Raw genomic sequence first — 12,924 nt, forward strand, 5'->3', positions numbered from 1 at the left:
TCTATGCACCTTTAAAGAAAGTCCGTAATACGTCCAAAGCGAAATCCAACATGGCGGGTAAGTTGTAGACCTAGTTGATTTTAATGAATAAAAGGGGTAGACATAGACTTCACAAACTTAGATGGGGAGTGCCAATGGACTTTTTTTTCAACTACAGTTTCCTTTTCTAAGAATTTGATTGAAGTTATTTATACATCAGGAGAACACGCAGTGAGGACATAGAGGTGCCAACAATCTAAAATATCAACAATGAAGAAAGCAGCAAATACATACCGTGTCTAACTGCTTGACATATGTTGTAGGTGTGTATAGTCTTAAACAAGGCATGTCAGAGAGAGAGAGAGAGAGAGAGAGAGAGTTGACTCATATTCAGTATTTAATCTGAAAAGTGTTAATACAAACAAATTGATTTATAAACATCCTACATTTTTTACGTTTTAAGAACTAGATATATCGACGACGTATTATCAATTATCGATACTTATATCAATTCTTATGTCGACATATCGACACGATATATCACAATGAGCTTGAGAATTAAAACACCACGATGCCCGAAACATCTGTTTCACATACATGTATTTCAAATCTAAAAAAGGCTGTGCAAATCTTGGAAATCTTTGGGCTCCATGCTTTACATGAAAAGGATTCCTAAGGTGTGTATAACCAAGAAGTCTTAATCAAGGTATGTCAGAGAGAGAGAGAGAGAGAGAGAGAGAGAGACGGCTTTTCCCATTATTTCCCATTATTTCCCGATCATGACAAATGTTAATGGTCGACATGGAATGTTCACTCCTCCATGGCACCTCATCCCAACTTTGTCGTTTTAGAGGTCAACGTTTCCTCTGTCCTGATTTCTACTGTTTGAATGGACTTTTGAGCATGCTTATTGTTCGTTATCTTTATATATATCATGCTTAAAACAACCTGCATTGAATTTAAGATATTTTTATCATTTTTTAAAAGGACTGTGATATTTAGAAAAAAATATTCTATATCTTTACTTCAACATAGTGGATATCATACACCATATATACAGGAATTACTTACTGGTTTATATATACCTTTAAAATCAACAAAAGCGGTAGATTTATAAATCATTATACAATAAAATATTCATATTTACTCTTCCATCTTGTGTTTTCTCTGCAAATCCAAAGCAGGCCAGTTTCCAGCGCCCTGACTGGGTGATGAGAATGGAGGCGGGGTTAACGTTACGATGTATCATCCGCTCTACACCATGGACGTACATTAAAGCTTCAGTAATCTACAAGATTACGATTGTTCATTTAAACAGAAAAAAGGATTGCTAAAAGTAGTCGTAAAATTTTAGTGAATTATGTTCCTATAAGTATTTAATAGATCATTCAAAATTTATTCCAGAGACGTTTTCTGCATTATGGTCCTTCTTAGACAAGATATTCTCTTTAAGAATTCCTGTGGTTCAGATCATGTGATTCCCTTTTTGAAGAAAAATATAGCATTTAATTGTTTAAAATTAATTTTCTACAAAATCTTTATCCCGCACTGATTAAAATGAAATACAGAATTTTAATTAAGATTGACTGAAATACCTGATAAATTCCACACTGAACTTCGTGTTCCATAAAGCCACACGTCTGCAGAGATTCACAATAACCAAATCAAAGAAAAGGTAAGAGCATTATTCGAAGCATCTCATTTTAAATACATTTTTAAAAATTCTTGATTGTCTTTTAATACAGTAATACCAACCGTGCTTATGCTCTGAGGAGACATTTTGTCAAATCTTTCTAGAAAATTTGCTAAGCTTCCGGCGACAGGTTCTGAGGCAAAAGACAAACTCTCCCTACAAAAGCAAGATTTTTTTCATCAATTAAAAGTTAAATCTCACAACTAGAGATAAGTTCTCCGGCTACGACATAGCTAGAGATTACTGTAAATTTTCATATTTTCGTTGTAGCTTGAAATAATATGGTAGGTCTTGGAGATATGATTTCGTGGAGGAAGAATTCTGAGAAATAAATTTTGACATGGTGGACATAAATTTGTGGGTCACTTCATACCTCGAAAGGAACAAAATTTCAACACCAAAAAAAAAAAATCAAATTTCAGAGTAGTTCTCTCACAACTAGCAATAAGTTTTTCAGCTATGATATACACATACAATGACATACTACTCACGACTAGAGATAAGTTCTTCAGTTAAAATATACAAATACAATGACATACTATCACAACTAGAGATAAGCTCTTCAGCTATGATATACACATACAATGACATAATACTAACAACTAGAGATAGGTTCTTCGGCTATGATATACACAAACACTGACATACTACTCACTTGTCCTCCTGATATACACATACACTGACGTACTACTCACTTGTCCTCCTGTAGACCGTGGTACACGCTGAGGACGGAAGCGTTCGACATTTTGTTCAGGAGAGTGACGTCATGACGTAGAATCTCGGACACCTGCTCTCGCCGCCGAGGCTTGTGAAGTTTGTTGGCGATCTTCTTGTTAAAAGTGAAGACTGATGCACCCTGGAATAGCATTAATACAGATGTATTTCGAGTTTGCACTTTAATAGTGGCGTTTTCTGGAGTAAAAAAACTCTTTCTTGGTGACTGCAAGTCAACATTAATGATTTCTGAAAATAATAAACTTGTCTTTACTTAAAATAGAAACCTATAGAGCAGATACTGTACTATGTAGATGGTTTGTTTCCTATAATGTGACTAAGTCCGTGTATCGAATGAAGTGAAAATGATCAGACGCCGTAATATTTTGAGAATAAAACGACAGAAGACTGATATTAATGAGCTTCCTATTATCCATAGGGAAATAGTCTGGGGAAAAACGTGTAAAGACGGTGTTAGACGATGCTAATGATCCGATAGCATGTTGTTGAGATACCTGGTATTTCATGTTCCTAGAGAATGAGGAGACATTAAAGACAGTTGATCAAATATCTAGTGTCATCCATACATAGTTCATTGTGTATACAGCTTAGTAAACTTCATCGGTAGATTAAATCATAGAGGCAATAAATTAAACAAAAAGTTTTGTTAACTTATGTCAAAACTATTGTATGATTGAATAATCCCTAACTCTCTGATTGGCTGTGATTCAGCATTGTAGAAAATATATACTGCATTAATATGGTCACCTGCATTTGACCTTTCCGGTGAGTATAAGTATTTTTCTTTACATGATTATAGACAAACAATAGAAAGTTAAATTGTTAGAGTAATGCCTAGGTCACATTTAAGACATCGATGGTCGAACGTAACCTAAATTTTTCTGGTCATTTTTGTCGGCTGAAATTGAACAGGATCGTTTCCGACACCCCCACTTGCACTTTCCAAAAGGAATTATCCTTTTTGGGCGTAAAAAACACAGAGCAGTCACATTATTTCCTAGGAACACCGATGACTTGGATAAATAACACAAAAAATCTTTTTCTTTAGAAATCAGCAATTTTTTTTCATAGATCTATATTCAGATAGGGGACGTGAGTAATGTTTGCAAGGCAAAGTGGCAGAATCTTATAAAATTGTGACTCAATGTTGAAAATGTATGCAAAATTTGTATGGAATTGCATAAAAATGACAGCAGCAAAGAATACTTTAGTGTTAAGATTATTTTATATCTTACGGATTATTTATTTATGTTACTTCCGTTCAAAAAATTTATATCAATCCAAGCATCAAAATCTTAAAGTCATTATGTTTACAACACCGTTTTGTTGTTTAGTTACTATTGACGACTTTTTCTAGTAACATATTTAACTATGAAACAGACGTGACAGACTCTATGGTGTCTTTTATTTCAAGTTCACTTTGATATACGGAATCAACATATGAATGTAAGTATCTATTGCTAATTGATAATACATCGTCGAAACACTTGTATCTAAATGTCGAATTGAAGGTCACAGCAAATGATTACCTTCTTCTCATACAAAAGACATTTTTTAAAACTCTAACATTAATGGATGTCAAGGGTGAAATATCATCGACACTTTGAAAAGTTAAGAACCACTTTTAACATTCAGTTCCTTTTGACACCTTATTTTGGCTACTGTACACCCCAAATATCCAGGCTCATCAAACATTTTACTTCATTTAAAGGCACTTTAATTAAAAGTCTTCGTTCAAATTTTAGTCAGTTTCCTTATTTTTAGGAAAAGCCCGCTTTATATAAAAAAATGTAGATCCCTTACATTTAAATAGATTTGGATTTTTTCCATAATACAAATGTACTGGTGTGAACTATTTTCTCATCAGATCTATCCGAAAAGGCATCACCTTATTAGACTGAAAATTGACGGTATTACAATTTTCACAGTGAAATTCATACATTTAGAAGAACAATTAAAACAATCTCAGTATGTGGACCTTAAATTATGATTAAGTATATGAAAATAATATTCAGAGGATAAAAAGTTTCTCTGATTTAATATCAAAAGTGACTGAACAAGAAAATCATAAAACTCATTAAAAAAATTCCTCTATTACTTACCCTCAAATCTAAAAAGGTCCAATAAAGGAGTAATAGATAAAGTATATCATGAAGTACACTAGTTTCTACCGTATTATCTAACATAATCTTTTTAAGGAGTTGAGAATGATAGAAGATACCAGTAAATGATCACAAAACTGGCAATCTTTTACCCTTAATTAGGTAAGGATAAGGCAGTTCCTAGGATGTTAAGAAAGAAATAATGACAAACTATCTTCGGACTTTGATGTTTAGTAAAATCTGTCTGAGACATATCTTGGTTTTGAGCTTTTTGAACATGCTCATGTGTCCAAGTATCTGGGTTTTTTTTTCTTATAGTTATCTACAGGACCATTACTCTTCATTTGCTGGAGTTAATCACTGATTTAAGATTCACAAATTAGTTTTTGCGATTTGATTCTGTTGACTACATTGCCTACAAAAGCAAACCCACAGCACTAAAATCAAGGCTATAACACAAACAAAAGATTTCCCTTAATGACCTGTATCCATTTAGTTTTAGAACTAGCATCGTGTATTTACACTTAGCATCCTATTCTAGTTTCAGAAATGTGCCTTGATTAGCGGCTTACATTTTCTCTTAGGATTAAATCTTGAATCAGGCGATATCTGGGATGTTTTCATAAAAAGCAATAAATTGAATAAAAGATTAGTATGTATGTAAAGTAGCAGGAGGGATGCTTAAGAAATGAGAAAATCAAATAATTACTACTAAAAGAATTTTTTTTCAATGTCCATTGACATATTCAGCATTAGAAATCACCATATAGTCAGAGTATATTCATCTTTAATTATACTCGTACTTATGAAATATATGGGGATAAAGAGCGGTGTTCAAGCTCAAAAGTCCATAAAACAATACAAAATGGGAGCAGAGCAAACACTGACCTCCAAAACATCAGAGGTGAGATCAGGTGCCATGGAGGGGTGAGTACACCCTGCCGACCAGTAACACCCACCGTGTGCTCCTTGTCATTATCGGGAAATAACGGGAAAATCTGTCGTCAATTCAGTGTGTAAATGATGGACTAACAATTGGTATGAAAAACGTCAGTCAGCATTTGACTCAATGATAAATTGTATTTGCTGACAAGGTCATTGTATCGACCATAGAACTTAGAAATTATTTACATGTATATTTTATTACAAATGTAAGTATGCCACTATTCTTCTGCAAAAAATATTTAATTACACTTTTTTTATGATTCAGGCCACTTAAAGTCATCGTCAGAAACCCACCGTCGGTCCCCTTCTCTGGTAAATGGGTTTTCGACGATACTTACAAGTTAGTTGAAGAAACAAGGATATCTGTGGGCATGTTGCAAATTTTACTTTCCAGACAATGACCTTGTCAGACAATGCAAGCTATCATTATGTCGAATTTTCACTGACGTTTTACATACAAATTGTTAGGGTAATTATTTTCACACTGAATTATATACGGTTTTTTCCATATTCCAATCTTAACAAGTAATACACAGCTGACGTGACCGGTTACCAGTGGATATGAGGCGCCGTTTATAATAATGAATGCTCCCTATAATATAAAGATTACCACTGGAAACCAAGAAAATTCGGACTACTCAGTTTCCAAATCGTTTTTCCAATTTTTCTTAAAGTTTACATGATAGATAAGTGAATTAAATTAATTTGTGAGCAAAACAAACTACAATTTTTATTGGGGTGGATTAAAATTAAATGCAGAACTATTCGAATAGGTGATATCATTTTTTGGCAGTAAATACAAAAACGGCGCCCCATAAGTGGATGCTTACTTCACTGTGGGTTCTAATCCCACCCTTGCTTTAAAGGTTCGTGTTTGCTCTGCTCCTGTCTTGTTTTAGTGGAATTTTGAGCATGATTACTTTTATCTTCATTTATCATTCACATTCGAAAGAACTTAAGCCAAAATCTGCATGATTTGGCCCTGTCAATTCCTGAAAATCAAACTTCATTATTAAGCAGCGAAACGTAGGCCAACTTTTTATTAGATGTTAAACCTTTGGTCTCCGTCTTGATTTTTGGGAAGGAAACAGCACGTGCCGTATTATAAACATCAAAACCGGATGCGGTAATGCTAAAATACCAAGTTTCAAAGAAATTTAGACCTTTTTACAGCGATTTTTTTGTAGGCGCCAACCTTGAACCATGATGAAAATTTAAACACAGTTAAATTGATATATGTTAATCCATAATTCATTTGGTTTTTGGTGGTTCACGTGTGGCGCCCTACTTAAATGATACTTCTCAGTACTTTGATGCCTGGCTTGTGTAAACGATAATTTCCGGATTTTCCCCCCTCTCAGTAGGGCTTAGTAGAAATAAAGGTTAAACTTAATTAGTCACAGTAAATTATTTATTTTTGAATAATTTATTGTGCCCGTAAATGAATTTTAAAGGATATAAAATCCACTCGCCCAAAACTTGCATCTGTAAAAAGGTGAATATTACCGATCCCGATGTGATAAAATATAACTGACAATCCGGAATGCAATGGAACCAATGCAATGCATAGTTAAATGGATTGAAGATAGAGACGTTTACATGACTTTGTTGTGGTGAGTATCTTTATTCTTCTTAACATATAAGTAAAGTAAGCTTTAACATAGACATGCATCAATATAATATGATGATTCTGAGCTGATAATACATGGACCGCTCGCTTGACCCATATGTCGTCTGCAGTATTATCTACTGTCAGGTATGCAATAATGCATATCTACAGTATATCAAAGTTTTTTTTGTTGTCCATGTGATTGAGATGCAAAAAAGATCGGCATTGGTCTACATTAAGTTTTATTAAAATCTGTATATAATGTTAGGCCTATGAGTATCTAGTTCAAATTTCAGCAATGATAACACTGGAACATGTCAATCTGAATCCCCTCTATTTTTGAAATAAAATAAAAGTACGTATTTATAAGACCATATATTAATGTAAAAATATTAGTTTACATTTCTAATAGTCATAATTTACCGAGAAATAGACACATTAACACAAATATTCAACATATTGTTATATCAGGTTTTTTTTTTGTTTTTGTTGTCACGAGTTACCTCTCTTTAAAAAATTCATGTTCCTTTTAAATATATTTTTAATGATTTTTCATAAAAAATGATTTTTTTTCTTAAAACAATATATTCAACAATGCAAATTAAAGCATGTTAAAGCAAATTCTTAAAAACATAATTAGTAGTAAATGTTTTAAAGTAATAAACTGCCAAAATTAATTTTAATATTATAATTCTGCTACTTTATTTTTGTTGTTCATTATTAAATATAAATTGCTGAAATTGGGGAGCGGATCCCAACGCGTGTGCATATTTAAAAAGTACATAAAATAAATATCACAGTAAAGAGTTTTAAAGAATTTTAAAACAAAAATAAAGCAGCAATATTTTAGGTGGTTATACTCAAATATCTTTGAAGTATTCCCAGAGTAAGTAGAAGACAATTTTTGTACAATGATGTAAAAATTCATGTTCTTCCTCAGGCAAAGTTTTATCAATATTTAAGTCCATGAATCTGAGCATACATGTATATAGCTTAGACCATGGAAAAAAATTTTTATTGTTATTCTAATCTGGATGAGATTGAGAAGATATTTTCAAGATCACAATTTTAATAAGCCTTTTTGGCTGTAGTTTAAAATAAATTATAGCAGTAAAATGAAATAAAAAATATCACTTTATTCAGTTGGAAAGGTATACGAATTCTTTTTCATAGTATGCCTGGATAATAATGTATAAAATGTAAACATTCTTATATTTAATTTCAGATAATGCCAGGACACAAAACTGAATACTTCAACTGTGTATTGTGCTCTAAAAGAACAAAACCCAATGACAGGAGGCATCTTGACAAAGGCATACGAAAATATTTAAGAAAAAGGTTTATGGTAGAAGGCAGGGAAAATTCTGTCATATGCAGCAAATGTAGAAGCAATTATTACAGAGATGTTTCATGTCGTAAACCATCTGCAACACCCTGCTCTACCGCAATTCACAGGGAATGTCCAGTGTCCGAAACAAATGACAACAGAAAACATCTCTCCAGTCCACCATCTGTATCCTTGCAACTGAAATCCACTGCGAAGACTCATGCCTATTGTATAGTTTGTAAGAAACCAGGGCCAAAATTGATAGTAGTGTCACCAGAATGCCGCACATCTGTTTTTATCGAACACGATGTCTTAATTCCATCCGGAAATAGATGTTGTCCTGGTCATGTGGAAAATGGACGTTTCACAACTGCTGCAATTCAGCAATTACCAACAACAGACCATGCATTTGTTAACAGAACTACCATCCTAAGTTTACTTCAAGAGATGCGTGTTTTATGTCATAAACATGACAAGTCTTTTTTGGACTTTGATGACACCATGACTCTGACCGATACAGACTATTTATCTTTGCTGGGACTCAACAAGGAAGATTTCCATACAATATGTGAATCTGTGAGAGATGAAGTGAAACCAACACCATCTAGAAGTCTAAGAAAATCCGTTGCAATATTCCTGTGCAAATTAAAAACTGGTTTGTCCAATCAAATACTGTCAACACCCAAACGAAAAAGATTTTTAACAAACTACTATCAAACCATCAACAAACTACCAACAAACTATACTTTTGTGGTTTGTTAAAGTAGTTTGATAGTATAGCATTTAATGAACCACTAACAAACCACTTTTTCTAAAAATAGCTGCAGTGGTTTGTTAGTCTTTCATTTCTGGTGATTGTGATTTCTTTATAGTTTGTTAGACTTGGTATCTTGCAACAGTGTTTTATTAGTATAGCATTTGCATCTAACCACATGGGAAATTACTTTACAAATGTGTTTAGGGTTGAATTATCTAGAATTGTTGAAGTTTCCAAGAACAGCTTATCTCTTTACATCCGGTGTTATAGCTATTTGCGCCAATTTTCAAACCACCAAGCAGGTCAGAAACAAAGGAACTGGTGAAGGGACATTCAAATTGTTATAGTATCAGCATTCTATATGATCCCTGACTGGAAAAAGCAGCAATTAACATTATTAAAAGATGGATCTGGATACAGAAGAGGTATTCAATGCATGTCATGAAGTAATTAACCTTCTGTGAATGTGGATGCATATGCTTTGGATTTTTATTCATTTTCAGATTGACCTATAATTCCTGTCCTAGTTTAGATCAGTTATGCATTGGATTATGGGATGTATACTTGAAAATAAGACAATAAAGATGTCTTTCAAAGTTGCAATGAGGTCAGAAACAAGGAAAAATTGCAGCTTTTTCCATGCCAGAGGAAGCAGGGAAATATTTAAATGTCGATCATCAGCTTGAAGAACATTTTTTGGAGAAAAATACTATGAAGATGTACACAACATGAAGGGGAATATGTGATAAGTACATGGACATTGACTTGGAATTGCACCTCCTAAACAAAAGGAAACATGTTGGATGTTGCACTTGCATTGGCTAAACTTGTGAATCCTGGAATTTACATACCCTACAACAAGTCTTGTTGAATATTTCAAAATGTGATTGTTTTAGGTGTTTTCAATAAAGACTTGTGGATTTGTAAAGGAAAATTCAAATCTACAGTGTTTTGGTGATGGTTTTGTTCCTAGTGATTTGTTAGTAGTTTGTTAGAGTGGTTTGATAGTAGTTTGTTAGCGTAGTTTGATAGTAGTTTGTTAGAATGGTTTGATAGTAGTTTGTTAGAGTGGTTTGATAGTAGTTTGTTAGAGTGGTTTGATAGTAGTTTGTTAAAGTGGTTTGATAGTAGTTTGTTAAGTGTGGTTTGATAGTAGTTTGTTGAGTATAGTTTGTTAGCTCATTTGCATGTGATTTGCTATACTATTAAACTACTTTCAAACCATAGTGGTTTGTTAGTAGTTTGTTATAGTAGTTTGTTTGCCCTTTTTTTCCGTATGGGCACTTTTCCAAACTTCCAAATCCAGCTTAAGGAGAGCTATTAGTTCTGTAAGAACAGCATTGATGATCAGCTTTGTGCCGCACCATCTTGGGTTTGAACACATAAGAAGAGAGGAAGTCATCGATGACCATACACGGCAGCTAGCACAGACACTGTTCGGTAACATCGAGAAGAAACAGGCCATATTGGTACTGGATGGTACTTACATATACACAGCCAAGAGCAATAATTTCCACTTCCAAAGACGTTCTTACAGCATCCACAAGGGGAGACCACTAATCAAACCTATGGTTATCGTGACTACTACTGGTTACTATGTTTCAATCTTAGGACCGTATCTAGCTGATAATAAAAACAATGATGCTTCAATCCTGCAACATATCATTAAAACAAATGCTGAAGATATTCGGAGCTGGCTAAGTGAAGACGACATCTTTATTGTTGACCGCGGGTTCAGGGATGCTTTGCCTCTTCTTGAAGACCTTGGAATCCAGGCAGAAATGCCCCGATTTCTGCTCAAGGGACAAAACCAAATGACTACTGATGATGCAAATATGAGCAGACTTGTGACAAAGGTAAATAACATGTAAATTCTTTCAATAAATTTATTTACAATTTCTTGTGAAGATATATTTACTATGAATAAGTTTTAAAAACATATTTTTCAGGTCAGATGGGTAGTGGAATCTTCAAACGCACGTATCAAAAGGTGGAGATATTTAGAGAAGACTCTACCCACTAGTCAAATTTCCTTCATCGGTGACTATGTGAGGATAGTCTGCGCTCTCTCAAACAGATTCTCTCCACCCCTGAGTAAAAGTAACAGCACTGAGGCTGATGATGCAGAGGCAGCAAAAATGCTCTATCTGTCCAAACAGGTATTTAAGTTGCACAAATTGATTTTTTTTGTATAATATCGTAATGTAATTGAGCAGCTGCAAAAATCTGCATTTAAGAAGACATTTATTTTTTTTTTTAATTCTATCTTGCTCATCTCTCTTGAATACATCAGTATATAAGTTATAATTACATGCACATGATTCAGTTCATATATGCATTGCATTACTGCCTTTCTTAATAGGTGAATAATCTCAAACAAATGGTTCAAGAGAATGGACTTAACAGAAGATCTACTCAATTGCAAACAGTTCTTGAATGTGAAATTCAGAATTTCCCCATGTTGGATGAGGATCAGTTGCGGAATTTGACTTGTGGCACCTATCAATTGAAGCTCTCTCGTAGCTATATTCAAGAACACATTGAGGGAGGTTGTGATATTTCCTTCCATAAAGAAAATGATAGGCTCCTAAAGGTAAAAATTCAGAGTCGGCACACATCATCAAAACAGTATTTAGTTTGGATTGAGTATTCTGATGACTCTGTAGTAGCATGGTATTGTACCTGCAGAGCGGGTGCCAGAGTTGTAGGCATGTGCTCTCACATAGCAGCCATCATTTGGTACCTGGCAAAAGGAAGGCATGAACAAAGGACATATGGTGTGCGTGACTGGAGTGAGCATGTCCTTGATGCAGCTGACATCCCACCTGCTTTGGACGAGTCTGACAGTGATGACAGTAGTTGTGGACGTGTTCCCGAGGAGTGAACAGTTAGTTAATCTTCATTGTAATTTATATATTGTTATTTTATATATATGTTGTATATATGTTTTTAAAAAAATTGTTATTTTTTTCAATTTAACTGTTTATAATCTCATGTGTGAGTTTTAAGTCGGAGGCGAAAATTTGGCCGCTCCGCATGTAGAGTCTTATTTTTTTAAATTTAACTGTTTATAATCTCATGTGTGAGTTTTAAGTCGGAGGCGGAAATTTGGCCGCTCCGCATGCAGAGTCTTATTTTTTTAAATTTAACTGTTTATAATCTCATGTGTGAGTTTTAAGTCGGAGGCGGAAATTTGGCCGCTCCGCATGTAGAGTCTAATTTTTTTAAATTTAACTGTTTATAATCTCATGTGTGAGTTTTAAGTCGGAGGCGGAAATTTGGCCGCTCCGCATGCAGAGTCTTATTTTTTTAAATTTAACTGTTTATAATCTCATGTGTGAGTTTTAAGTCGGAGGCGGAAATTTGGCCGCTCCGCATGCAGAGTCTTATTTTTTTAATTTAACTGTTTATAATCTCATGTGTGAGTTTTAAGTCGGAGGGGGAAATTTGGCCGCTCCGCATGCAGAGTCTTATTTTTTTAAATTTAACTGTTTATAATCTCATGTGTGAGTTTTAAGTCGGAGGCGGAAATTTGGCCGCTCCGCATGCAGAGTCTTATTTTTTTTTAAATTAACTTTTTTTTATCTCATGTGTGAGTTTTAAGTCGGAGGCGGAAATTTGGCCGCTCCGCATGTAGAGTCTTATTTTTTTTTAAATTTAACTGTTTATAATCTCATGTGTGAGTTTTAAGTCGGAGGCGGAAATTTTGGCCGCTCCGCATGCAGAGTCTTATTTTTTTTAAATTTAACTGTTTATAATCTCATGTGTGAGTTTTAA

At 34.0% G+C, this 12,924-nt stretch overlaps 1 protein-coding gene across 1 annotated transcript in view; it reads right to left on the reverse strand.

Annotated features, from left to right (window-relative positions):
- LOC134252754 (SCY1-like protein 2) overlaps nt 1-12,924 on the reverse strand; it is a 54,999-nt gene that overhangs the window by 12,524 nt on the left and 29,551 nt on the right. The window contains exons 2-7 of the mRNA XM_062735258.1: nt 2,368-2,528; nt 1,735-1,828; nt 1,575-1,619; nt 1,127-1,267; nt 545-651; nt 274-313 (exon numbers count right to left, since the gene is read on the reverse strand). Of these exons, the coding sequence (XP_062591242.1) occupies nt 274-313; nt 545-651; nt 1,127-1,267; nt 1,575-1,619; nt 1,735-1,828; nt 2,368-2,528 (588 nt within the window). The remainder of the gene's footprint in view (nt 1-273; nt 314-544; nt 652-1,126; nt 1,268-1,574; nt 1,620-1,734; nt 1,829-2,367; nt 2,529-12,924) is intronic.

This window comes from Saccostrea cucullata, unplaced genomic scaffold (assembly GCF_032062105.1).
Source record: "Saccostrea cucullata isolate Sc308-1 unplaced genomic scaffold, CSIRO_AGI_Scuc_v1 ctg101, whole genome shotgun sequence".
Classification (NCBI taxonomy): domain Eukaryota; kingdom Metazoa; phylum Mollusca; class Bivalvia; order Ostreida; family Ostreidae; genus Saccostrea; species Saccostrea cuccullata.